General features: G+C 37.8%; 1 protein-coding gene and 1 non-coding gene across 3 annotated transcripts in view; both read left to right on the forward strand.

Moving 5' to 3' along the window:
* POC1B (POC1 centriolar protein B) overlaps positions 1-27119 on the forward strand; it is a 104531-nt gene extending 77412 nt beyond the window's left edge. For both annotated transcript variants that reach the window (XM_060165033.1, XM_060165034.1), the window contains 2 exons: positions 22173-22391; positions 25657-27119. In XM_060165033.1, the coding sequence (XP_060021016.1) occupies positions 22173-22391; positions 25657-25761 (324 nt within the window). In that variant the 3' untranslated portion in view covers positions 25762-27119. The remainder of the gene's footprint in view (positions 1-22172; positions 22392-25656) is intronic.
* LOC132530087 (U6 spliceosomal RNA) lies at positions 2569-2670 on the forward strand. Its single transcript, XR_009543650.1, has one exon. It is a non-coding gene; the product is annotated as a U6 spliceosomal RNA (small nuclear RNA).
* Positions 27120-27958: the final 839 nt, after the last annotated feature.

Genomic DNA, 27958 nt, shown 5'->3' on the forward strand with positions numbered 1-27958 from the left:
GACAAATAGATGATCACCAGTAATCTCATCTCATTCATCAGGAGTGGTAATTAGAAGACTGTTTGCTTGAATAATGCTGGTTATTTGGTGAATACTGTGACTGAAATATAAAGCAGATAAAACTGGTTGCATTTAATGGCTGTAAGTAGCAGACATGCATTAGTGGTGTCCCAGCTTCCTTTTTTAAGAACTTCCTGCTTACTCCTCTGGGTATGTGTTTAGTGTAGATAAATTTTCATGATTCTTAACCACACTTTTAATAAAGTTATAGAATGTAGTTCATATTCTCTTTGACTCATGACATCTGTGAAAAATATTTTTGAACTTTATGGTAGCATTTGAATATTAATTCTCCTGGACCATTTTCCCCATGATAATTGGTTTAAAAAAAAAGAAAGGAAAATCTTTCTTTATAAAGACAGTCATTTTAAAATTAATTTTTTAATTGAAGTATAGTTGATAATGTGTTAGTTTCAGTTATATATATATATATATATATATATATATATATATATATATATATATATACACTTTTTTTTCAGGTTCTTTTCCCTTACAGGGTATTAAAATAATATTGAGTATAGTTCTCTGTGCTATACAGTAGGTCCTTGTTAGTTATCAGTCATTGTTGTTATCCTTTGGTTTCTGAGTTTCTTCCACCAGCAAAATTAGAAAGGAGCAAAACACCCATACCTTTCTATATATAAAAATGTAGGAAAGAAAAATATAGTATGTCTATCAAACAGTAATATTGTTATCATGGCCTCTTATTTATAATGAAGTATTTGTTACTGATTTTCTACTCATAAGCTCTTTGTCCTGAAGATTTTATGCCATAATTTTTCAACTATGTCCAGTTATATAATCTTTATCAAGGGGTTAAATATTTCAGATGAGATTCATAGATTTAAATGCTTGATGTTAGATTGGCTTCCTGTATTATTATTAGGAAATCATTTTTCACGCATTAAATGATGGGACCAGAATTTTTAAAAAGATGTTGTATCTTTGTTTACTAAGTGTTTTAAAAAAGTATTATGTACATTTCTCAGGCAGCTGCCTGAAAATGGAAACTTTTTTCTTTTTTAACTATATCTGAAAATGTCTTAATATTTTGTTTTGGATTTGCTGAACAGTGATTTTCATTTTAAATGTATATTCAGCATATGCTTATCTATTTACTACTTTATTTAGTATGGCTTGTTCATTTATTTTTTGAACTTCCACCTGCCCTTAAGTAGCCTGTTAACTTATTTGAGAAACCAGACATAGAAGAATTTTTTTTTAATTTGAATATAATGGATAGAAAAATATCTTTAATTCAACAAATTTTATTAATTACTTTATGTATGCCTTACACATAGGAGGCACTCACCATATTGTCAACTATCCGAAAGAAGGTGAGCTATGGCTTCTGCCTTCTAGAAAAGTGCAATTTAGATTTTAGTGGAGTTGGGGGGAGGACACAATTTGATAATATTGATAATGATAGGTAATTGATCACAAACTATAGATTAAACTCTTTACCTGTATTCTCACAGCAACCTTATGATGTAGCCCAGGGTTATTTTCTTCATTTTACAGGTGAGGAAACTAACACTTAGAGAAGCCAAGTAATTTGTCCAAGGTCATACAGTCAGTACACAGAAGAGACAAGATTAAACCCAAGTCCGTGTGACTTGATGCCCCATTAATATGGCGCCATATTACATGATAGCATGGATAATTATACAGTATCACAAACAGCAGAAATGCAGGGAAAATTGATAATTACCTTTAAGAAACAAAATTGAATTTTTCTAGAGATCTAGAACAGGCAAATTGCATCTATTTGGGGAGGATGAGGAAAGACTTCATTATTTTGCAAATGCAAATTGAAGTAAACTTACATAAAGTGCACTGTGTATACTGAGATCTCATAGAAAGCTTTCACTCTCTGTCTTCTGAATGATATAATGAACAATAAATAGAAGAGTGGTTCTCAATACCCAGCTGTGAATATACATACTGTTATAATCACAGTTTTATCATTAATCGTACTAGAATGTTCACATTATGCTAGATGGTGAATAGAACATAAATAAATATAATATTTGCCCTCTAAAAGATGTTCGGAAAAGCTTGCCAGTTTTCTGGATGTAGCTTTGTTAAATGATTGGATAAATTCCTGCCTTAAAATTGCCTCTTCATAGTATTAAAACACAGTAAAGAAGCTAGTCTTATTGAAGTGAGCAAAGCATGAGTTACTGTGTATGTGCAATTAAAAAAAAAAATTATCTCATGACTTTTAACACACAGCTCACTTCTCCTGAACTTGGCACTTGAAGAGTTTTGAGGAACAGAAAATAGGCCTGTAAAAAAGGTCAAAGAATGGCATTATTTATCTTAAGAGAGTCAGCAAGCCCAGGAAATAATTTTTCATAAATTTATTCTAAATAATCCTGACTCTGTGATAATTTTGTGTTTCATAAAAATAATGAGGATAGTTATTTGAGGACAACATTTGGCTTGTTGGTTTGGTCGGCTCTCCATGTACATTATCATGATACTAAAATGGTGGTGGTGTATTTGCTTTTGCAGCACGTATACTAAAATTGAAAAGATACAGAAAATATTAGAGTGGCCTCCACGAGAGGATAAGTTGAAATTTATTAAATGTTCCACGTGTTTTGGAATATTATGTTTGTAGTTAGGGAGGCTCAGTGTCATAAAGACGTTAGTTCTCCCTGAATAAATCTACAAATTCAAGGCAATTCCAATAAACATCCTATTAAGATTTTTCATGAAACCTAAAAAGTTGATTTTATGGCATACATGGAAGAGCAAAGGGCCCAAAATAGGACAATTTTGAAGAAGTTTGAAGGTTGGGGACTCTTTAAGCTCTAAGTGTGATATTGTTACACAGAGAGACAAAGAGTCCACAATGGAGAGCACATAAGCAGACCCACACAAGTGCAGATGGTTGGTCTATGAAAGGCCTGATTTTGTAGACCCATGAAGATGGGTTTGTCACTAAGTCAACTGTTCAATAAATGTTGCTGGGACAGCTAGCTATATGAAAAATAAAAAATTATGTTCTTACTTTTAACCACAAATGAAATCAATACCAGATGGGTTAAAGGCTTAAGTGTGAAACCCCATACTTCAGAACTTCTAAAGGAAAACAAAAGAATATATTTATGTATTCTGGGTAGGCAAGGATTGCTTAAGCAAAATATAAAATGTACAAATCATAAAAGAAAAAGTTTAATAAATTTGACTACATTTAAAACAAAAAACTTCTGTAAAAAATCCCATAAAAGTGAACACAATCCACAGAGTAGGGGATGTATTACACATATAAACAAAGTATTGGTATCCATAATATATAAGCAACTTTTTAAAATTTTTATTGAAGTATAGTTGAATTACAATGTTGTGTTAATTTCTGCCATATAGCAAAGTGATTCAGTTATACATGTATATATATATACACACACATTCTTTCCATTATGGTTTATCACAGGACATTGAATATAGTTCTCTGTGCTCTACAGTAGGACCTTGTTGCTTATCCATTCTCTATATAACAGTTTGCATCTGCTAATCCCAAGTTCCTACTCCATCCCTCCCCCACCTCCCTCTCCCCTTGGCAACCACCAGTCTATTTTCTATATCCCTGATTCTGTTTCTGTTTCATAGATAGGTTCATTTGTGTCATATTTTAGATTCCACATATATGTGATATCATATGGTATTTCTCTTTCTGAGTTACTTTACTTAGTATGATAATCTCTGGTTGCATCCATGTTGCCGCACATGGCATTCTTTTTTATGGATTAGTAGTATTCCACTGTATATATGTACCACATCTTATATATCCATTCATCTGTCGAAGGACATATAGGTTGCTTCCATGTCTTGGCTGTTGTGAGTAGTGCTGTTAAGAACATAGGGATGTATGTGTCTTTTTGAATTATAGTTTTGTCTGGATATATGCCCAGGAGTGGGATTGCTGGATCATATGTAGTTCTATTTTTAGTTTTCTGAGGAACCTTCATACTGTTTTCTACAGTGGTTACACCAACTTACATTCCCAGCAACAGTGTAACAGGGTTTCCTTTTCTCCACATGCTCTCCAGCATTTGTTATTTGTAGACTTATAAATGATGGCCATTCTAATTGGCGTGAGGTGGTACCTCGTTGTTTTGATTTGTATTTCTCTCTATAGAAGGAACTCTTAAATATAAATTAGAAAAAAGCAGACCAACTAAAAAGTGGACAGAGGACTTAAATAGGTAATTTGCAGAAGAATGATCAATATACACATAAAATATGCTCAGGTTACCAATAATCAAGGAAACAAACAATGAAATTACAACCATGGGATACCATTTCCTGCCCATAATTTTGTTAAAATTTAAAATGCCTGACAATCAAATATTTTTGACTTTGTAGAAAAAGGGGGATTTTCTTCTGCTCATGGAAGAGTAAGTTGATTCTACCATTTGGGAAAGTATCTGGTAAAACTATAACTGAACTATGACACGTTAGAGGAACTCACCTACCTGTGTACAGGAGACATTTATAAGAATGCTTACTGTGGAATTCAGTGCTAGTTAACAGTACAAAGGACACATAAATTGTGGAATACCCAATCAATGGAATACTATTCGGCAGGGAAAATAAGTGAAGTAGACCTACCTGCAACACCATAGACAAATCCAACAATGTTGGTTAACAGAAAATACTAAATAGATCTAATACTATTTTATGTGAAGCTCGAATACACACAAAAGCAATACTGCTGTTTAGGGATGTCTACCTATGTGATAAAAGTAAAGGGACATAGATTGGGATGATAGACACAATATTCAAGATGGTGGTATCCTTTAAGAGGGAAAGGTAGGGAGATAGGTCATAAAAGGGTATACTTTGTTTCTTAAGGTAGGGGAGAGGGTTGCTTTATTATTCTTATATCTCTTCATTGAATTTTTAAAAATTTTTACTTTATTGTAGTTGATTTACAATGTGTTAATTTCTGCCATACAGCAAAGTGATTCAGTTATACATATATATACATTCTTTTCCATTATGGTTTATCACAGGGTATTGAATATAGTTGCCTTGCTATACCATAGTACCTTGTGGTTTATCCATTCTACATATAATAGTTTATATCTGCTAATCCCAAATTCCCAATCCATTCCTCCCCCACCCTTTTGGTAACCCAAAGTATGTTCTCTATGTCTGTGAGTCCGTTTCTGTTTCATAGATAGGTTCATTTGTGTCATATTTTAGATTCCACATATAAATGATATCATGTGATATTTTTCTCTTTCTGACTGACTTCACTTAGTAGTTTTATTTTCAACGAATTTTTGAAAGCAAAATTGGAACTTAAAAAATCAGTTATTATGAGATAAAAAGAGGGATTACAGATTCATTCAGAAATGTTAGTGTTGCAGTGAGGTTGCATTGCTTATTCACGCCTGTATTCATTTCACTTGATTGCTGTTCTGCATGCAAAGAAGGGGCAGCTTTCTGAAAGGTGAACAGATGGCTTTTTGGAGACATGATGTGGGTGAAACTAAACCAAATGTGGTTTTCCAAGTCAAACTTCAGTTTTCTCCAAGATGTAATCCTTACTTGAATGTAAAATATCTTTTAAAAAAGTACATCATTGTACAATATAAGTTATTACCTGCCTCAGAATTTAGATTCACACATGCACACACCTTTTTTGAACACAGTAAGGTATCGCTATAAATAATGGTTGATTTCTGACCTTGTCATTTCAGCAACTTGCATAAAATATTCTTGTTGATTCTATATGGAAGAGATAATAAGAATGAATCCCTTATTCTGTAGGCCTTTGGGGTATAACAGCAGGATTCACAAAAGATGTAATGACTACTTGTTTTCTCTTTGGAATTTATAGAAAGTTTTATTGGTATTCTACTTGTCTAGAATACTGGGATTAGAATTTTTAGTTTTATATTAACTCAGAAGAGAGAGTACTAATTCTAGTTCACTGACTACCTGCTGTCTCCCTCCACCTCCCCCAGATAATTCTGATAAGTACTTTATCATTAATTAAAATTTATCTGGTGCAGTGCACAGTTCTAGACTCAGCATAAGGCATTACAAGACAAATATTCCTTTAAGGGATTCATAGTTTGTTTGCCTAATCATGTAAATAGTGAAACATGAAAGGAAATTTTTGTACAGATTTTATTTGTCCTAGCTGTATCCTACCTATTCATGGCTTCAAAATTAATAAGCTTCTCTGGAGATGACAGTAAAGATTAAAGACAAAGATAGACAGATTTATGGCCTCGGCTGTCATTTTCAAGGGCACTGAATTAATCACTCAGATTTCCTAGTTGATAGTTGCATTGGGGCGGGGGGCGGTTTTCAAGTCTTCTGACAAACATGAAACGTCCAATTTGGTTTGAAGAAGAAAAATCAAAGCCCTCAGTAAAACCTTATCCCCAAAGCCTCTTTTTCTCTCTTTGAGAAAAAGATGTTTGATTTTTCCCAAGGGATAAACAGAAGGCTTTCTCAGCTCAGTGACTTTAGTCTGGGAGACACAAATTTCACATGACATTCTCTGATTTTATCCTAGAAGTATTTTTAAATCAATGAGACTGGATCAGGTGGGTATGTTCCTACAAGGATATACAATACACTGTGCAGATATAACATAGAAGAGATGTGGTTTTCTTCTTCAGGATCAACAGCCTTTTCTTCTTAAGAGTTTTAGAAATTGGGAACGAATCCTGCCTGTGTTGTGGTCCTGTGACAGCCCCACATGGGTGACTCCATAGCTCTTCATTCTGTTTTTCTGATTAATCCATCCACTTCTTGGTTAACACTGGCTTTTGATCTCAAGGAAAGAACCAAAGACAAAGCAACACTCTGAGTCACTTCTGAAAGACAGCCATCCTCTCTTGGTCAGGATTCTCAGATGAACTCAGTGACTGTCTAAATCCTTTGTGTTAACGGTAAACTCAGTGTAAAACCTCCCACGCACTGGCCACCACTTCCTCTAGTCCTTCAGTTTTAATAATTCATCACCCCAGAAGGACCTCCAATCCACTGAGCCTCTGCCTTTTCATTGCCCACCTTCTGTGTCTGTGTGTCTCGCCTTTATGGGGTTAGATTCTATAGTCCATCATCGTAGCCATACCCTTGCCCCTTTCTCTCTCCATTGAACTCACCCCAAAAAACTTCAGCCTGGTTAAATCTATTTTTTTCTGCCGACTCCATACCTACACCCAAGCAACTGAATTCGACTAGACTGCCATGCTGACTGATCTCCCTTTAAATTTATTTATACAAAGCTCCAGGGGCACTCAGTACTGCCTAGCAATCCATTTACCAAGTAGTTATCTCCTCACCATCCTGTGACATCAGTGCTCTCTTTCTGTTCGATCTTTTCCATCAGCCCACGTTTGTAATGTATTTCCCATCTTTAAAAAGGAAAACTTCATTTGACCCCTCATCCATTTCCAAGTCCTGTCTCATTGCTCTGCTCCCCTTTATAGCAAAACTCCTCAAAAGAAAGGCATATATTCAGTCTTCATTTCTTCACTTTCTACTCTTCTGAATCCACTTCAGTTAAGCTTTTGTCCCCACCATTCCACTCATGTCAAGGTCCCAGTATTCATCCGAATCAGCCTTTCTATAGGACTTGGTCTTAGTGATCACTCCCTTCCCCTTGAAACTTTTTCCTTACCTACCTTCGGGTCCAGTACCCCTCCTACCTCATGGGTCGTTAGTCACCTTTCCTGCTCCTTCTCTTCCTGCCTTCTAAAGTCTTTGCAGCTGTTCTCTTGTTTGGCTTCTCCCTCTTGTTTGATCATAGAGCCATGGCTGTAAATAGTTATATGCCGAATACCCCAACTCCAAGGGAACAGAAGCTTCCGCAATTGGTACCCTTCCAGACCTTGCCTTATGTACCTCTTCACCTGGCTGTTCATTTGTATCCTTTATAAAAACTGGTAAATATATGTATATATATTCCGATAACTCCCAAATTTATATCTTTAGCCCCACCCTCTCCACAGAAATCTAGAATCATACATTTCCAATTGTATTCATGATTCTTCCCCTTGGAGGGCTCATAGGCATCTCAAACTTAACATGCCCCCAATTTAAAAATGCATCATCAGTGGAGCTAAATCATAATGTAACACCTTGCCCAGCTTTATTTTTCTTCATAACCATTGTTACTACCCGACATTACATCACATATCTATATATTTATTCACTGGAATATAACCCCATGTCAACAGGGTCTCTCTTTTTTTTTTTTTTTTTTTTTTCTTTTGCGGTACTTGGGCCTCTCACTGTTGTGGCCTCTCCCGTTGTGGAGCACAGGCTCCAGATGCGCAGGCTCAGCGGCCATGGCTCACGGGCCCAGCCGCTCCGCGGCATGTGGGATCTTCCCGGACCGGGGCACGAACCCGTGTCCCCTGCATCGGCAGGTGGACTCTCAACCACTGCGCCACCAGGGAAGCCCAACAGGGTCTCTTTTGTGTAATCATTTCTTGTGTTAGGCAGAGCAGTGGTCCGTAAAGATGTCCACGTTCTCATCCCCAGAACCTGTGATTATGTTTCTTTACACGGCAGAGGGGCTTTGCAAATGTGATTAAGTTAAGGATCTTGAGATGGGGAGATTATCCTAGATTATGGTCCAATACGGTCACAATGGTCCTTACAGGGGAAGAGGGAGCCATAGGAATCAGAGGAGTAGAGACTGGAGTGATGCAGCCTAGAGCCATGAATGTAGGCAGCCTCAGGAGCTGGAAGAGGCAAGGACAGATTCTCCCCTAGAGCCTCCAGAAGGAACACAGCTCTGCTGACACCTTGATTTTAGCCCCATAAGATCTATTTGGACCTTCAGAACTTCACGATAGTAAGTAAATTTGTGTTGGTTTAAGCCGCTAAACTTGTGGTAATTTGTTACAGCAGTGGTAGGAAACTAATATACTCCTATATCTCTGGCACCTAGAATTTTCCTGGCACGTAGGTGCTAAGTAAAAACAATTTTGTTTGAATAAATGGTATGTCTTCATTGTTTTATATCCCATATAAAGATTATTGGAGTTTCTAATCCCTATTCTAATTGTTATTGTTGAAGATAAATGACCCATTCTTTCTTTGAAAAGCAATATTTGCTTTTATTTTTGTCCAGGCAAAAGGTATTTTTTGTTATCCTAGTCTGTTTCAGGCAGGCATTTTATAAGAGTGTGTGTGTGTAGTGATTTAAAAAATCTCAGAATGTCAGGAATGGAACAGACTTTTAAAGGGCATTCAGTTTGAATTTCCTGATCCGATGTTTGTATACTTCTCACAATATCCCTGATAAGTGATCATCCCTAGTCTACTTTAGAACCTTCAGTGATGGGAAACTCACTTTAGCTAGAGGGATCAAGACCACTTTGGGATAGACTCTGCTGACTTTGGTCTGTTTTGTTCTCTACTTACAGAATTAAATCAAAACTAGAAATGTTAAGTATAAGCCCAAACTGACTTATTTTAACCCATTTATTAAATATGTATCTGCAGTTCAGGTCACTGCTTATCTGTCTGTACACATGAAGTACCTCCTTTTGCATGTTCACACTTGTCAGAACATCCTTATGCTATTTCACCAGAAACAATCAAATACACTTTTGGGGGATAAAAATCAAGAAGTGATTTGCAGTTAAGTGATAAATGCTTCCATTGCTCCCTCACTGTGTCTTTGAGGAGGCCTTTAAGATAGTAATTTTTAGTAGAGAATTGTACTGGCTTGACTTTGAGTTTATATCAATAGTTCTCTCCAAATACTGTCAAATTATTAATATTTACATTTTGAGGATGGCTCAGCAGATGCAGGACGGTCAGTTGAATTCAGTTCAACAAATGTTAAGCCCTGTATGTGTCTCATGCACTATGCTAGGCACCTGAGGAAGAAAGATGACCAAGTTATGGCTCCTACCCTCGAGAGTAATCCCCATGACCTGGTAGGGAATATTAGACATGAAAGTACAAATATAATGAGAAGTGATGAATGCTCTACTAATGACATCAACAAAGACTTATGAGAGTGTATGGTGTTAGAGAATGTTCTAATTTCACTCCTTTACATGTAGCTGTCCAGTTTTCTCAGCACCACTTATTGAAGAGACTGTCTTTTCTTCATTGTATATTCTTGCCTCCTTTGTTGTAGGTTAATTGACCATAAGTGCGTGGCTTTATCTCTGGGCTTTCTATCCTGTTCCATTCATCTATATGTCTGTTTTTGTGCCAGTACCATAGTGTTTTGATGACTGTAGCTTTGTGTGTAGACTGACGTCAGGGAGCATTATTCCTCCAGCTCTGTTTTTCTTTCTCAAGATTGTTTTGTCTATTCTGGGTCTTTTGTGTTGCACACAAATTTAAAAATTATTTGTTCTAGTTCTGTGAATAATGCCATTGGTAATTTGATAGGGATTGCACTGACTCTATAGATTACCTTGGGTAGTATAGTCATTTTGACAATATTGATTCTTCCAGTCCAAGAACGTGGTATATCTTTCCATCTGTCTGTGTCATCTTTGATTTCTTTCATCCGCGTCTTGTAGTTTTCAGAGTACAGGTCTTTTGCCTCCTCGAGAGTGAAATGGTGCCAGTGATTAGTTCTGACTTGCCAGCCCAGGCAGTTGAGTGGGTAAGAAGGAAGGGTAGTAGGAGGGGGAGAGAAGAGGCGAGGAAGAAAAGAGAATAAATATAATGCATGAACTTCCGTATGTAATTGGGCACCACAGTATCTTGAATGTTTCATTGTTAATGATGTAAATAGTAGTAGTTGAAATGTGTAGACCTTGATTACATTGTTGAATGGTTAATTTCCCAATAAAAATTTACTTGCAAATGCCACAATTTTCACTTTCTGTTGATGCATTAAAAGAATTCATTCTCTAATGTGACAAATGAAACTTTATGCATTAAAATTAATCATGGCATTTAAACAACCTGTTAAGAGTCGTTTGTCCCCAGAATGTGACAGGTTTTATATACAGCTCTCAGGACTATCAAAGTAGTTTGCATCAGTCAACTCTGTATTTTTTACTCTATTATGTATGTTCAGAGGGAAAGTGGAGCCTTTTAACCTGTAGAGATAAGGATTTCTTAGCCACACACATTCATTCTGTGCACTTGGTAAGGCTGTATTTCCCATCTTTGAGATGGCAACCATGAGTTTATCCAAGGAGAACTTAAGCGTGGTAACTGCCCTGCCATCCATTTGAAGGAATTGGTTCCCTGGAGAACTGTAAGCTCCTGAAGGAAGGTACCATATCTGATTTGTTCTTTGCTGTAGCTTTAATGCCTACGTATAGGAGGCCTTCATTTGCTGAATCAATCAATGAATGTTATTGTTACCCTGCTGTACTTCAAGTGTCTGTAAAGAAAGTAAGAGGTAAGGGAACATGTGTGATTTCTTCCTTTTATGGACTTCCAAAGCATTTGTTCTGTTCTTACGGTCATTTGCTTGTGTTTCTTGCTTATTCACTGCCGGTATATGCCAGGCACTGCAGGGGATCCCAGCCTTGCTCTGTCTTAATTCTCTCCCCATAATAGAGACTCCTCCTTGATTGCTGGTATCACATTGTACTCACATTTAACATTGGTAAATGCTTAGTATAATGGCAGTGTTCAGTAAGCATTCACCCAAAAAATGAATATTAGCAACTCTGAAGTAGGAGAGGACCTCAGTGTACTGGGAGCAAGCAGGTACTGCAGCCTCATTTGCTAGACTTTTAATAACCCAGAATCTTAAATATATTTTTTTCCCTTTTCATTTTTTTTTTTAATTTTATGAATGAGAGCATTGGAACTTCCCCAAGCTGTGCATCTTGTTCTTTTCCTGTACAAACAGGAAGCAAAGGCAGGCTTGGTCGGTGGGAAAGAATCTGCTCATATCTAGGTCCAAATAGCTTTGAGAGACCAAAGAACAGATCTGTCAGTTGGCTAAGTGGGATGGAGATCTCGTACTTTTTTTGTCTCTCTGCCCATACCCTTTTCCCTTTTCTATTCATTTTTATGTGTCATATGATAGTATATATTTTTTTTGGGGGGGGGTCCCAAACAAGAAAACTATTGTTAAGGTTATTGGGATCTTTTCCTGCCTAGACTATCTACGGCCTTAAATCTTTGCCCATCTCCTATGCCCTTTCTTCACTAACCACCCTGACTGCAGTCCCCCAGGGTTCGATGACCAATTTGTTAATTAGATTGAGGCCTTTTCCCACGAAGGGCCGGAGCTGCTACTGCAATTAGTTATATTTGCGACCATGTGTGTACATACTTAGGTATGTTGTGATCCGTGTAAAAAAGACTGTCCTGGTCATAGAGAGTTTGGTTTCCATCTGTGAGAACGGTGATAAACTCTGCATGTGAGTGGTTAACATATTCAAAAATATTTATGTTTCTGCTAAATCCAGGGGGTACAGTGGTCAGAAGAGTAGGCATAGCACAGTCTAGTGAGGGAGACAGACAATAGAGAAGGAAAAGACAACTCTGATCAGTTACGGAAGAAGACATCAGGAGGCCATGGTAGCCAGTAGACAGACCACCTTCATTAGGGTGGTCAGGGACTACTTTTCTGAAGATGTGACAATTAAGCTGAAATTTGGAGATCAAAAAAGATTCAATCATGCTAGGAGGGCAGAGAAGGCACAGCAGAAGCAATGTTAAAAAAAAAAAAAAGTCTGTCTTTTGAGCAGGAATTATTTATTTTAAGGTGAGGATGGCTGTGCATGGCCATCCATACAATGTCCCCAGTCAATGAGGTGGCTGCCTAGGACCAGGAATGCAGACTGTGATTGTGAGACAGGACTTCTTGGTGAATTCTTCAGATATTCCATACTCACTTTTACACTGCTTTCATTTCATTGTTTGCCACCAGCCAATAGCTGGGGACCCCGGTAGATAAGTGCTATAGGTTGTTTTCTAAGTTCCCTTAGCTCAGGACATGAATAAGTAGGTCATAGGTGCTTCTGGGCCCAGCTAATGAGTGGCATTAAAAATCCTTTATGTGAACTTGTTCTGTGATCTATGATTGCTAGTTTTGCTTCTGAACATTTCAAGGACACTTTTAGATTTTCTTCATCACACAGAGTTAAGTAATTCAAAGCATTAGTAATAGGATTCTTTGGGGGGTGTGGATTTTAATGAGTGCTTTCTGCCCCAAAAAGTCATTTTCATTCAGGTATTTTAGGTTCAGACCCTAATATCGTCAGGTATATCACAAAGGTGGAAAACTGTGGGTACAGAGCATAACTGCTCAGAGACCAGGATGGTTTTGGAGATGAACATAGGCTGGTATGCAACAAAACAAAAGTAGAAACGATAAGGTACCAAATGACTGAAGGTACCAGAACATAAGCTTTAGGAGAGCAGAGTCTTGGGGCCTGCCCCCCACTGCTGGGTTCTCACCATTGAGAACTGCGCCTCACACAGAGCGAGGCTCCAGAAGTATTTGTTAAGTGAACAAACAAAAAGAACCTGAGCAGATATACTCAGCTGGGTAGGAGTAATGAGATGTGTTTTCTGCATATTTTAAAATAAGTTTGAACTGGGGGTGGTGGATTTTGAGTTTGTTTTTATTACTTTCAACAGATGATGAATTAGTAAGATTATGACAGAGGGAAATTTGAAAGTTTTCATCTTCCTAAAAATGGTTGGGAAGATCATGGAGAACAGTGGCTTTGATCCCAAGGTTACAATACCCAGAGTGCTTTGGCATCTCTTAGATCTATGATTGGTTATGTTTCATACACCTTTCCCACCTGTGTGAGCTTGGGCGAGTTATTTAGTCTCTCTGTTTCCTAGTTTGAAAAATGAGAATAATAGAACAGAACATACCTGATCGGGTTATTGTGAAGATTAAACCAGTTAACATGTGTAAAGCGCTTGAAACAATGCCAAGTACACAGTAAGCTCTGTACTTGCTGATTGTCACCATCATCATCACCACCACCACCACCATCATCATTAGAAGTACACCTGCCATGTTTGAGGTACCTTCTGTCTGGAACTCTCATATGCCAGTGACAACCAGGAATGAAAAACTGATTAAAATTTTTAAAAATTCTGTGATTTCTGTGATGCATATATTTGGATTCTTTGTTTTTAAAATAGCTTTAATAAGGTAATTCACATACTAGAAAACTTGCCATTTTAAAGAGTACAATTTAATGATTTTTAGAATATTCACAAAGTTGTGCAACCATCAGTGCTAATTTTAGAATATTTAATCACTCCAAAAATAATTTTAGAGTATTTTCATCACCCACATACCCATTACCGACCTCTGCCCATTCTTCCCTCCTCCCAGCCCCTGGCAACCACTAATCTCCGTCTGTCTTCCTGTATTTGTCTATTCTATTTCATACATATGGAATCACATAATATGTGGCCTTTGTGTATGGCTTCTTTAACTCAGCCTACTGTTTCCAAGGTTCATCGTGTTGTAGGATGTATCAGTACTTCATTCTTTTTTTGTGGGTAACTGATATCCATTGTAAGGATAATACCACATTTTGTTTTTCCATTAATTATCACAACATTCTGATGTATATAGGTTGTTTCCATTTTATTGGCTATTCTAAATAATGCTGCTGTGTATTCATGTACAAGTTTTAGGTGGATATATGTAAAGGATGTCATTTCTCTTGGGCATATACCAAGGAGTGGAATCACTGGGTCATAGTAATTCAATGTTTAATGTTTTGAGGAATTTTTCCAAACTGTTTTCCAAAGTGACTGCATCATTTTACAATCCCACCAGCAATGTATGAGGATTCGAGTTTCTCTACATCTTCAACACTTCTTATATTCTTTCTTTTTTATTTTAGTCATCCTAATGGGCATGAATTGGTATCTCATTGTGGTTTTGATTTGCATTTCCCTGAAAACTAATGATACTGAGTGCCTTTTTATGTGCTTATTGGCCATTTGTGTATCATCTTCTTTAGAGAAATGTCTATTCAAATCCTTTGATCATTTTTAGTTGGGTTTTTTTTTTTTTTTTTTTGAGGTACACGGTCCTCTCACTGTGTGGCCTCTCCCGTTGCGGAGCACAGGCTCCGGACGCGCAGGCTCGGCGGCCATGGCTCACGGGCCTAGCCAGTCCGTGGCATGTGGGATCTTCCCGGACCGGGGCACGAACCTGTGTCCCCTGCATCGGCAGGTGGACTCTCAACCACTGCGCCACCAGGGAAGCCCCTGGGTTGTCTTTTTATTGTTGAGTTGTAAGAATTCTTTATATGTTCTCATACAGGTCTCTTATCAAATACATGATTTGCAAATATTTTCCCCAATTCTGCGAGATTTGTTCCCACTTTGTTACCTACTTTTAAAAAATATTTATTTGGCTGTGCCGGGTCTTAGTTGAGACATGCGAGTTCTTCTTTGCTGCGTGCAGGGTCTTCATTGTGGCATGCAAACTCTTAGTTACGGCACGTGGTATATAGCCGCCTGACCAGGGATCGAACCCGGGCCCCCTGCATTGGAGCATGGAGTCTTAGTCACTGGACCACTGGGAAGTCCCTCTTGTTGTCTTTTGAAGCACAAAAGTTTTTATGTTTTGATAAAGTCCAATTTGTTATTTATTTTGTCATTTGTTAGTTTGGTATTGTATCTAAGAAGCTTCAGTCTAATCCAAGGTGAGGAAAATTTACTCCTATGTTGTCTTCTAAGATTTGTATTGTTTTAGCTCCTGTAGTTAACTTTATGATCCATTTTGAGTTAATTCTGTACATGGTGTGAGGTAGGGGCCCAAATCCATTCTTTTGAATTTAAAAACACAGTTTTTCCAGCACAGTTTCTTGAAAAAGACTATTATTTTCCATTAAATTATCTTGGCAACCTCGTCAAAAATCAATTGACCGTATATGGAAAGGTCTATCTATTCCATTGATCTATATGTCTGTCCTTATACCAGTCCCATGCTGTCTTGATTACTGTAGTTTTGTAGTGAATTTTGAAACTGGGAAATGTGAGTCTTGAACTGTGTCCTTCAATATTCTTTTGGCTATTCTGGGTTCCTTGCATTTCTATATGCCTTTTAAGACCAGCATGTCAATTTCTTTTAAACAGGCAGCTGGGATTTTGATGGGGATTGTATTGAACCTGTATATATCAATTTGGGGAATATTGCCATCTTAACAATATTAAGTCTTACGTTCCATGAACATGGGGTATGGAATGTCTTTTCATTTATTTAGGTCTTTAATTTCTTTCATTGATGGTTTATTTGTAGTTTTTGGTATATAAGCCTTGCACTGTTTTTGTTAAATTTATTCCTAAACATTTTATTCTTTTTGATGCTCATGAAGACTGAGTTGTTTTCTTTATTTTTAGATTTTTATTGCTATATGTTCGGAGGGCTTATTTGTTTTATTGTGGTAAAATATACATATTGTAAAATTGACCATTTTAACCATTTTTAAGTGTACAGTTCCCTGGCGTTAAGTATTCACGATGTTATGTACCCATCACCACTATTTTGAGATCTTTGTCATCATTTCAAACAGAAACTCTGTCCTCATTAAGCAATGGGTACATAAGCTCCATGTTTCTTCTCCCCTCCAGCTCGTGGTAACCTATACTCTCTCTGAATTTGCCTATTCCAGGTACCTCATATTAATGGAATCATATGGTATTTTCTTTTGTGTCTTGTTTGTTTTCACTTAGTATGTTTTCAAGGTTCATCCATGTTGTAGCATGTAGTAGAATTCTGTTTATTTTTATGGTTAAATAATATTCAATTGTATGTGTGTACCACATTTTGTTTATACATTTATTTGTTGATTGGTACTGGGTTGTTTTTATCTTTTGACTATTGTGACTAATGCCACTATGAGTATTGATGTACAAGTATCTGTTCAAGTCCTTGCTTTCAGTTCTTGTGGATATATACTCAGGAGTGGAATTGCTAGATTGTATGCTAATTCTGTGTTGTAACCTTTTGAGGAATAGCCAAACTGTTTTCCACATCAGGTGACCATTTTATATTCCCACAGCAATGCATGAGGGTTCCAATTTCTCCACCAACGCTTATTATTTTCATTTTTTAAAGTAATAGTTTTTTTATTTTATATTGGGGTATAATTGATTTACAATGTTGTGTTAGTTTCAGGTGTACAGCAAAGTGATTCAGCTATACATATACATACATATATATATACACACACACACACACACACACACACATACACACACATATATATATATCCATTCTTTTTCAGATTCTTTTCCCATATATGTTTTTACAGAATATTGAGAATTCCCTGTGCTATAAGTAGGTCCTTGTTGATTATCTATTTTATATATAGTAGTGTGTAGATGTTAATCCAAAACTCCTAATTTATCCCTCCCCCTGACCTGTCCCCTTTGGTAACCATAAGTTTGTCTTCAAAGTCTGTGAGTCTGTTTCTCTTTTGTAATTAAGTTCATTTGTATCATCCTTTCAGATTCCACATATAAGTGATATCATATATTTACCCTTCTCTGTCTGACTTACTTCACTTAGTATGATAATCTTTAGGTACATCCATGTTGCTGCAAATAGCATTATTTCATTCTTTTTTATGTCTGAGTAATATCTTATTGTATATATGTACCACATCTTCTGTACCACATCGTCTTTACCCGTTCATCTGTCGATGAACATTTAGGTTGCTTCCGTGTCCTGGCTATTGTAAATAGTGCTGCAATGAACAATGGGGTGCATGTATCTTTTCGAATTATGGTTTTCTCCAGAAATATGCCCAGGAGTGGGATTGCTGGGTCATATGGCAGTTCTGTTTTTAGTTGGTTTTTTTGTTTGTTTGTTTTGCGGTAAGCGGGCCTCTCACTGTTGTGGCCTCTCCTGTTGCGGAGCACAGGCTCCAGACGGGCAGGTTCAGTGGCCATGGCTCATGGGCCCAGCCGCTCTGCAGCGTGTGGGATCTTCCCAGACCGGGGCACGAACCCGTGTCCCCTGCATTGGCAGGCGGACTCTCAACCACTGCACCACCAGGGAAGCCCTGTTTTTAGTTTTTTAAGGAACCTCTATACTGTTAAATTTTTTAGAATAGTTTCAGAAAGACAGGTATTAACTCTTCTCTAAATGTTTGATAGAATTCACCTGTGAAGCCATCTGATTCTGGACTTTTCTTTGTTGGAAGATTTTTAATCACAGTTTCAATTTCAGTACTTGTGATTGGTCTGTTTATATTTTCTATTTCTTTCTGGTTCAGTCTTAGAATATTATACCTAAGGATTTTTCCATTTCTTCTAGGTTGCCCATTTTATTGGTATAGAGTTGCTTGTAGTAGTCTCTTATGATCCTTTGTATTTCTGTGGTGTCTGTTGTAACTTCTTTTTCATTTCGAACTTTATTGATTTGAGGTCTCTCCTTTTTTTTTCCTTATGAGTCTGGCTTAAGGTTTATCAATTTTATTTATCTTTTCAAAGAACCAGCTTTTAGTTTCATTGATCTTTTCTATTGTTTTCTTTGTCTCTATTTTTTTATTTCTCCTATGATCTTTATTTCTTTCCTTGTACTAACTTTGGGTTTTGGCTGTTGTTCTTTCTCTAGTTGCTTCAGGTGTAAGGTTAGGTTTATTTGAGATTTTTCTTGTTTCCTGAAGTAAGACTGTATCACTGTAAATTTCTCTGCTTTTGCTGCATCCCACAGGTTTTGGAACATCGTGCTTTCGTTTTCATTTGTCTTTAGGTATTTATTGATTTCCTCAGTGATCCATTGGTTGTTTAGTAGCATATTGTTTAGCCTCCACGTGTTTGTGTTTTTTAGTTTTTTTCCTTGTAGTTGATTTCTAATCTCATAGCGTTGTGGTCAAAAAAGATCCTTGATATGACTTCCATTTTCTTAAATATACCAAGGTTTGCTTTGTGGCCCCGCATGTAATCTATCCTGGACAATGTTCCATGTGCACTTGAGAAGAATGTCTATTCTGCTGCTTTTGAGTGGAATGCACTATAAATATCAATTAAGTCTAGCTGGTCTAACATGTCATTTAAGGCCTGTGTTTCCCTATTGATTTTCTGTCTGGATCTGTCCATTGATGTAAGTGGGGTGTTAAAGACCCCCCCCCATTATTGTGTTACTGTCAGTTTCTCTTTTTATGGCTGTTAGCGTTTGCCTTATATATTGAGATGCTCCTATGTTGGGTGCATATATATTTCAATTGTTATACCTTCTTCTCGGATTGATCCCTTGATCAGCACGTAGTGTCCTTTGTCATGTGTAACAGTCATTATTTCAAAGTCTATTTCTTCTGAGATGAGTATTGCTACTCCAGCTTTCTTTTGATTTCCATTTGCATGGAATACCTTTTTCCATTTCCTCACTTTCAGTCTGTATGTGTCCCTAGATCTGAAGTGGGTCTCTTGTAGACAGCATATATATGGGTCTTGTTTTTGTATCTGTTCAGCCAGTCTATGTCTTTTGGTTTGAACCTTAAATTCGTTTATGTTTAAGGTAATTATATGTATGTTTTTATTGCCATTTTGTTAATTGTTTTGGATTTGGTTTTCTAGGTCTTTTTTCTTCACTTCCTCTTCTCTTCTTGTGATTTGATGACTAACTTTAGTATTGTGTTGGGATTGCTTTTTCTTGTGTGTGTGTGTATCTATTGTAGATTTTCAATTTGCAGTTACCGTGAGGTGTTGATATAGGTGTGTGTGTGTGTGTGTGTGTGTGTGTGTGTGTGTATATATATATATATATATATATATCACACACAAGATTGTTTCAAGTTGCTGGTCTCTTAATTTCAAATGCATTTCCAATATATCCTGCATTTGTATTCTCCTCGTGGTTTTGATATCATATTTGTATGTGGATGACTTCTTACCTTTACGTTTGCCTTTATCAGTGTGCTTTCCCATTTGTAATTTTCTCATTTCTAGTTGTGGCCTTTTCTTTTCTGCCTAGAGAAGTTCCTTTAGCATGTGTCATAAAGCTGGTTTGGTGGTGCTGAATTCTCTTAGCTTTTGCTTGTCTGTAAAGCTTTTGATTTCTCCCTCGAATCTGAACGACAGCCTTGCTGGGTAGAGTATTCTTGGTTGTAGGTTTTTCCCTTTCATCACTTTAAATATATCATGCCACTCCCTTCTGGCCTGCAGAGTTTCTGCTGAAAAGTCAGCTGATAACCTTATGGGGATTCCCTTGTATGTTACATGTTGCTTTTCCCTTGTTGCTTTTAGTATTTCCTCCTTGCCTTGAATTTTTGTCAGTTTGATTAATGTGTGTCTTGTTGTGTTCTTCCTTGGGTTTATCCTGTATGGGACTCTCTGTGCTTCCTGGACTTGGGTGACTGTTTCCCATGTTAGGTAAGTTTTTGGCTATTATCTCTTCAAATATTTTCTCAGGCCCTTTCTCTCTCTCTTCTCCTTCTGGGACCCCTATAATGTGAATGTTGGTGTGTTTAATGTTGTTCCAGAGGTCTCTGAGAGTGTCCTTATTCCTATTCATTCTTTTTTCTTTAATATGTTCCATGACAGCGATCTCCAGCAATATCTTCCAGCTCACTTGTTCTTCTGCCTCATTTATTCTGCTAATTGATTCCTTCTAGAGTATTTTTCATTTCAGTTATTGTATTGTTCACCTCTTTGATTTTTAAATCGTCTATAGTTCTTTTTTAAACATTTCTTGTGCCTTCATTCTTTTTGTGAGATCTTGGATCGTCTTTACTATCATTACTCTTAATTCTTTTTCAGGCAGATTGTCTATCTCCACTTCACTTAGTCATTCTTCTGGGGTTTTACCTTGTTCCTTTGTCTGGAACATATTTCCCTGCCATTTCGTTTTATCTAACTTCCTGTGTTTGCAGTCTCCGTTTCTGAGGCTGCAGGTTTGTAGTTCCTCTACCTTCTGGTGTCTGCACCCTGGTGGGTGAGGTTGGTCCAGGGGGCTGTGCAGGTTTCCTGGTGGGAGGGACTGGTGCCTGCCCACTGATGGGTGGAGCTGGGTCTTTTCCCTCGGGCAAGGCCATGTCAAGGGGTGTGTTTAGAGGTGGCTGTGGGCTCAGGATGACTTTAGGCAGCCTGTCTGCTGATGGGTGGTGGTGTGTTCCCACCCTGTTGGTTGGTTGGTTTGAGGCATCCTAGCACTGGAGCCTGCAGGTTGTTATGTGGGGCCAGGTCTCAGTGCCAAAATGGTGACCTCCAGGAGAGCTCACGCAGATGAATATTCCCGGGGGCCTCCACCACCGTCATCCTTGTCCCCACAGTGAGCCAAAGTCAACCCCTGCCTCCCTAGGAGACCCTCCAAGACCTGCAGGTAGGTCTGGCCCAGGCTGCTGTGGAGTCACTGCTTTGCCCTGTATCTCAGTGCACGTGAAACCTTGTGTGGGCCCTCCAGAAGTGGAGTCTGTGTTTCCCCCAGTCCTGTGGAGCTCCTGCACTCTAGCCCTGCTGGCCTTCAAAGCCAAATGTTCTGGGGGCTCCTCTTCCTCCTGATGCCAGTCCCCCTGGCTGGGGGAGGGCCTGAGATGGGGCTCAGAACTCTGCCTCCTGTGGGAAAACCTCTGTGATATAATTATTTTCCAGTTTGTGGGTCACCCACCTGGTGGTTATGGGATTTGATTATACTGTGAATGCACCCTTCCTACTGTCTTGTGTGGCTTCTTCTTTGTCTTTGGATGATAGAGTATCTTTTTGGTAGGTTCTCTTTGGATGTAGAGTATCTTTTTGGTAGGTTCTCATCTTTTTTTCGATTGTTGTTCAACAGTTAGCTGTGATTTTGGTGTTTTCATGAGGGGAGGTAAGCTCAAGTCCTTCTACTCTGCCATACTCTGCCATCTTGTCTCCTCCCCATAGAAATCAAATAATACTCACCTTAATGGATGTGACTTTTTAAAAATCAAGAATCAGCATGTAACCACCTTTTTAATGGTAGAACACCTGATCTTTCAGACAGATACATACAATTTTATTGAAAAAAAAATCAAGGAAAATCGTGAATTTCGTCCATCCTTTTTTAGCCTTTTTTTCCTTCTTATAATTGTAATTTCCATAATTTGCTGTAGTTGAAGATGAACAATTAAATGAAAGTTGGGCTTTTAAAAGAGGAATGTTGAAAGCTTTAATATATATCATTTTAAAGTTTGGAAAATATAACTCTTCCTATCTTTTCTATGGTGTCAAAGACAACGGAAACCACTGTTCATACTCTACCAGACAAGGGTGAAGAGATCTGCGGATATTTCTTGAACCCTTCTTTAATGTCATCAGAATGTTCACCTACAACCTTGAAAAAGAAAACAGAAGAAATGAGTGACCTCCCTTCTGAGAATCAGCGAAGCATACCACTCGCTGTGACCGACGCGCTAGAGCATATCATGGAACAGCTCAATGTTTTGACACAGGTGGGTTGGCGCACTTTTCACTTGGTCGTAAGAAGTTTTTCTTTCTTAGCAAGGCAAGCTCAAAGGTGGTAGTTAATATAGCAGCGCCTGCTGTGCTGAGCCGCTCTAAACCTTATGGAGGCAAAGTCAGAGCCCATGCACACATACACGTATGCATGTGTGCACACACACACTGTACTCTATCTAGCATCTGAGGCCCACAAGCGAATAGAGGAGACCATGTACTTCATGCTACAAATGTATTATTTGATTCTGGACAGTAATGTTTTGCCGTAAGAATTTCTGATGCCATGTATTCAGATTTGGACATTATCAAAGAAATATTTAGGGCAATGAGAAAAATGTATTGGGATTAATCATTTCGGTTAGAATGAAATTTTGGCATTGCTTTAGTTTTTCACTCTGAAGAAGTTCTCTCTGTCCAATGTTTAACTTCCCTCATTCCAAAGCTCCTTACGTTGATGCTCTGTTCTTCTGGAGGTGAGGTTTCCACATTCCCCTTTTAGAATATTACCCAGTCCTTTGATGCCAATATACTTTTGCAAGAAGGGATCTTAATATATCAAAGGTCTTCCAACTCTTGGTCAGGAAATACAGATGTCATTTAATGGAAGCGGTGTATTAAGATGGATACAACAGAGGTTGCCCTTCCAGCTCTGCTCAGTGTTTCCTTTGAAGAATTCTTATTGTTCCTCTTTGATAAACAGAATGAGGATCCAGAGCAGACGCCGTCCTAAATTATACACAAAGAGGCTATAATGTGAACTAGAGAAGACGTCAGTTACTTTTGCAGAATAAATATTTCAAGTTGAAATTGCTCATGCATAGAAATCATCTAATTCTTATTCTCAACCCTGGCTGTACATTCTAATCGCCAGGGCAGTTAAGAATCATCCAGATGTCCAGTTCTCATCTCCAGAGAATTCAAGGCCCTGGCATCGGACTTTTAAGGTTCCATTTTGGGTTAAGAGCCAGTAATTAAAAATTTTACCCTTTAGATAACATCTCAGGGCCTTGGAGTTAAGGGATGTGGATGCGGGTCATGACAAATTGTGAGAACGAGCCTTGTGAGACCTTGGAGTCGTAAGATCTGTTCAATGAAAAAATAGGAAAATCATCAATTTTTGCTTTGCAGTATTGTGCTAGAGGTGACTGTGTTTATCGGACTTCCCTTTAAAAGGCAGTTTTTCTCTCAGCTTCATGCCAGCTTTAGTTTTGGTTGGCCTGTTTCCCAGGGCCCTGGCTTCCTCACCTGCACTGTCACATTGGGTGGCAAGTCCTCTTTAGGGTCTTTCCATCTTCTACTCTGTCAGCTTCGTGACTCATTTTGCCTTCTTTTTTCCTGATTTAAGGTTAAAATGGATCCCTTTAAACTTTATTGAAAGTCTGTAATTTTTTACTTTTAATTTTTAAGGACTGACTTTCCTTCAAATATGAAAAGTTAAAAGCAGGCACAGCACACTTGCAAAATGGGAACAGTGTGAATCTGTGGGCAAATAACAAGTAAAATAAACACATTCACTTTAATTACAGATGACTGAACATCTCCTAACCCAGTGGCAGTGCTTATAATTCAGTACAGATTGTAGTATCACTTTCTCATTATAACTTTTAAGATGGTTGGTAGGTGAGGAGTTAACCAGGGTTAAAGGTGTTGATGATACACATATCAAAAGCTTTTGCATCTTACATTGTGATAAGTATCAGGCAAAATGCTTGGCACATAGTAGGCACTAAAGAAATAGTAGAAAGTATTATCAGCATTGCCATTAATTTCAATGAATCATGATCTATAGTATGGAATATGAGAGCAAAAACTATTAGATAGTTTTTTTTTAAAACTGATTGATTGCCTTCAGAGGCTGGTAGGGAATCAATTGTAACCAAGCATTTATTATGCTGCTTTTCCTATATGAACTGTACTACCAGGTAACCAAATAATATATGAGAGAAGTGTCTTGTATAAATTATCCCAACTAATACATTTTTTAAATGATGGAATTAGACTATCACTGGCAGTCTCTAAGAATCGATAGATCTAGACATTAAGTAGCTACTGACAACACAGAAAAAGAAGCAAATGTTATTGTGCCCTCCAAAGAAAGAATAGTCTTACCGAGGGATCTAACCTGAGTCTTACCACGCCTTTGAATCCAGCGTCCAATTTACATAAAATACAGAGGGTAGAAGAACAGATTAAACTGTGCCCAGAGTACGCAGTCCCTAAAATCCAGACTGGTAGAGGCGCTGCAGGTCAAATGGCCTGAACCTGTCCAAAGACAAATTATAAAGAAAATAAATGGAGAGAGTAGGGATCTGTAGATTAAAAGATTTTAAATGACATCGAATCTTGAAAATGGGTAAGATATAGTTATAGTGTCTAGGGATGTACACTTGAAAGATAAAACCATAAAGACCTGCAGAAGAGTGATTATTATAATGGTCAGCATAGGGGCTGTTATGGGGGAAGGTGCACGCGACGCACTCTGGGGTGGCTGGCAGAGTTCCAGTTCTTGACCTGGGTGTTGGTCATAAGGGTGCTTTTCTCGTGAGAGTTCATTAAGTGCCACATGTTTTTTGTGCAACTTCCTGAATCTATTTTATCGTATTTTTTTTAAAAGATAAAAGACTGAAGATGAAGTAGTCTATCACAATTAGATTTAAAAGTAGTCGCACGCGTGTGTGTAGTTATATACTCACGAGCTGAAGGAGTTAGAATATCTAAGATTCACGAAGTCCTGTGTGGCAGGCACCAGCTTAAGCATTTTACCTGCCGTATTTCATTTAGTCAGTCTTCCTAACAACCCTATGAGTTGCTGTCATCTTCTGTATGGTCCGTCATGGATTGATTGATTGTGACAGAAGGACCAGTGATGCCACTTAAGTAGCAGTGGGGTTATGTGGCATTCCATCCCCACCTCCCACATTCCATGTCACCTGTGACACTACCTAACATGCCTCACGTGGCCTCTTCTCTGGCAGCGATGCTTTAGAAGATCAGACTTCAGAATTGCCTACAGAGGCCTGATCATTTACTCCATTTTCCTCAAATGGTTCCTTTTTTTTCTTTTCCTCAAACTGCTTGACAGTGCTTTGCCTTGTGTTAGGGCACAGAAGCGGGGCAAGTTCTGGGGTTCATTTCTGAGCCAACCTCCTGGCAAAAGGGTGGCATTCCAGTTCTGAAAAAGATCAATGCTGAGATTATCATCATCATCCTCACCACCAAGTCACCAGGCATTGATTATTTTGTCCTCCTTTTTTGCAGACTGTTTCAATCCTGGAGCAGCGACTGACTTTGACAGAGGATAAGCTGAAAGACTGCCTTGAAAATCAGCAAAGGCTTTTCAATGCTATCCAACAGAAAAGTTGAATAGAAAGATATGAGCAGAGGCACGAGAAATGAACACATGTACACGTACTCAGGAAGGTAGTACAAGATGCTTTATGCAACACAACCATGTGCTAATTATCATGGCATTTCTTAAAGGTGAACAAAAGGCAGAAAAGGCATAATTAAGGACTAATTTAAACACACAAATCAATGCCGAGGACTAATTCAAATCATTACCATTTATGATTGCAGTAATAAAGTGATACACGTTCAAGTTGCTCTGTATTTTCCCCCATATTATTTTAAATGTCAGTTTTCATTAATAGTCCAAATCCTGCCAGTAAAGTAGTCAAATCTCTGTATTTCACTCTTATTCCAAATTGACCATGTTCAGGCAATTCCTTAAACACCTGGTGTACTTCTTTAGTGTAAACAGTACCCTTGGGGTGAAATAATTCACTTACCTCTAAAACAGCATTTTGTATGCAGAGAATGAATTAATGATCTGATTTGTATTTCTTTCTGTTAAAAAAAAAATTCTTTACCTATGTCTTGAAAAGATGATCTCATACAACTCCCAAACCGCAGAATTTCCACAGCAAGAATACACTTATTTTAATTAGCAACAGGACATACGGCGGGGGTTTCGATTTAATTTATGGTATACATTGTTTATTCTTTGACCAACCTAAAAGAAGAGTTAGAAATATGTAAAGTGCACAAATCTGCTTCCGTAGATGAATGCACTGAATGATTTGGGTTGTATCCAAACCTGTGATCTCAGTTTACGAAGATTAAGTTAGTGCAGAATCCTCAAAACCCAGAACGATACAACAGCAATATTTAAAAATATACACACATGTATGTTCACATTCTTCAGAAATATTTAGGGTGATTTTGTAGCTGAATATAAGTACTTTAAAAGAACATTTGCATCGTCTTCCTATTTTTTTTTTAATGAATTGTGATTTGAAACAAAATGAAAATAAGCCAGGCATTCTAAAAGATCTTGGTTTTAAATTAAGAATTTTATCTTAAACAAAATAAGAGATTAAATTGAAAAAAACTGAATTTAGTTTGCATTTCTGTTAACCTATATCTAGAACAGAAGGTAGGAGAAGGCAGTCCACATTTATGATGCCTGTAGGCATATCATGGGGAAAATACTGTCTATGCTTTGGAAAAGAAAAAAGTCCTATTTATCTAGGAGTCTATATTTAGAAATCTCTCAAAGCAATTTTGATTGTATTTATGAGGTGATTTTGTTTTATCATCTCGTGTGTTTTAAGTGACTTTTTAGATAATACTAAGTGTGGACTTCTAGACAGTTTCAAGACTTTATAAGATGAAGTGGCACTGTATTTTTATAACCTCATTGAGAAGACTAAGAAATGAAATGTCATACCAATTTTTATCTACTTTTTTAATGCTTCAAACAATAAAGACATTTTACCTTTAAAAAAGTTGTTTCTTTTTAAATGATTAAAATCTAGAAATGCTAAACTTCTTATCTAGCTCACTCAACTTTAACCTTCATAACCATCTCCTGGAGAAGTTGTCAAAACAGTTCCGGCCCTTTGCCCCGGGTTTATGATTCACTAGGTCTGGTCTGGTGAGGCCCAATAATCTGCATCTCTAACAAGCTCACAGGAGATTTAATGCTATTGGCCTCAGGCCCACACTTTAGAAACCACTGACCAGCTATAGCCACTTCCTGCAACATGGTATTGCCACACCTTTTACAGTCATAGAACTTTATAAGTGATATAAAAACAGTGATGATGTAAGTTTAAAAGCCTTGACACTTTTTCAGGAGGGTTATTTTATAAGCCCCCCAACACCTCTTTTATGCTTTTGAGGCTTCTTTTCGTCAGATGCCAGCCTCTCATCTGTCCTAGCTGCATGTTCACTGCATGATCAACATGTCCACTTGGACAACATGGCAGGCAGCCTCTTAATATGTCCACAGCCAAACTCTGCTGCACCTCACCCCCACCCACAGCCAGCTCCTCCCCTCGTCTTCCCATCTCCATAAATGGCAACTCTCCTTCAAGGCGCTCAGGCTGAAGACCTCAGAGTTATCCTTAAATCCTTGGTCTCACTCTCCACTCCCATTCCTTCAGCAAATCTCATGAGAACATATGAAACACCTGATCATTTCTCACACCTCCATCAGCCACCATCTCTTACCTGGATGTCTGCAGTGCCTCTTAACTGTCTCCCACTGTCACCCTTG

Source organism: Lagenorhynchus albirostris, chromosome 11 (genome assembly GCF_949774975.1).
Source record: "Lagenorhynchus albirostris chromosome 11, mLagAlb1.1, whole genome shotgun sequence".
Classification (NCBI taxonomy): domain Eukaryota; kingdom Metazoa; phylum Chordata; class Mammalia; order Artiodactyla; family Delphinidae; genus Lagenorhynchus; species Lagenorhynchus albirostris.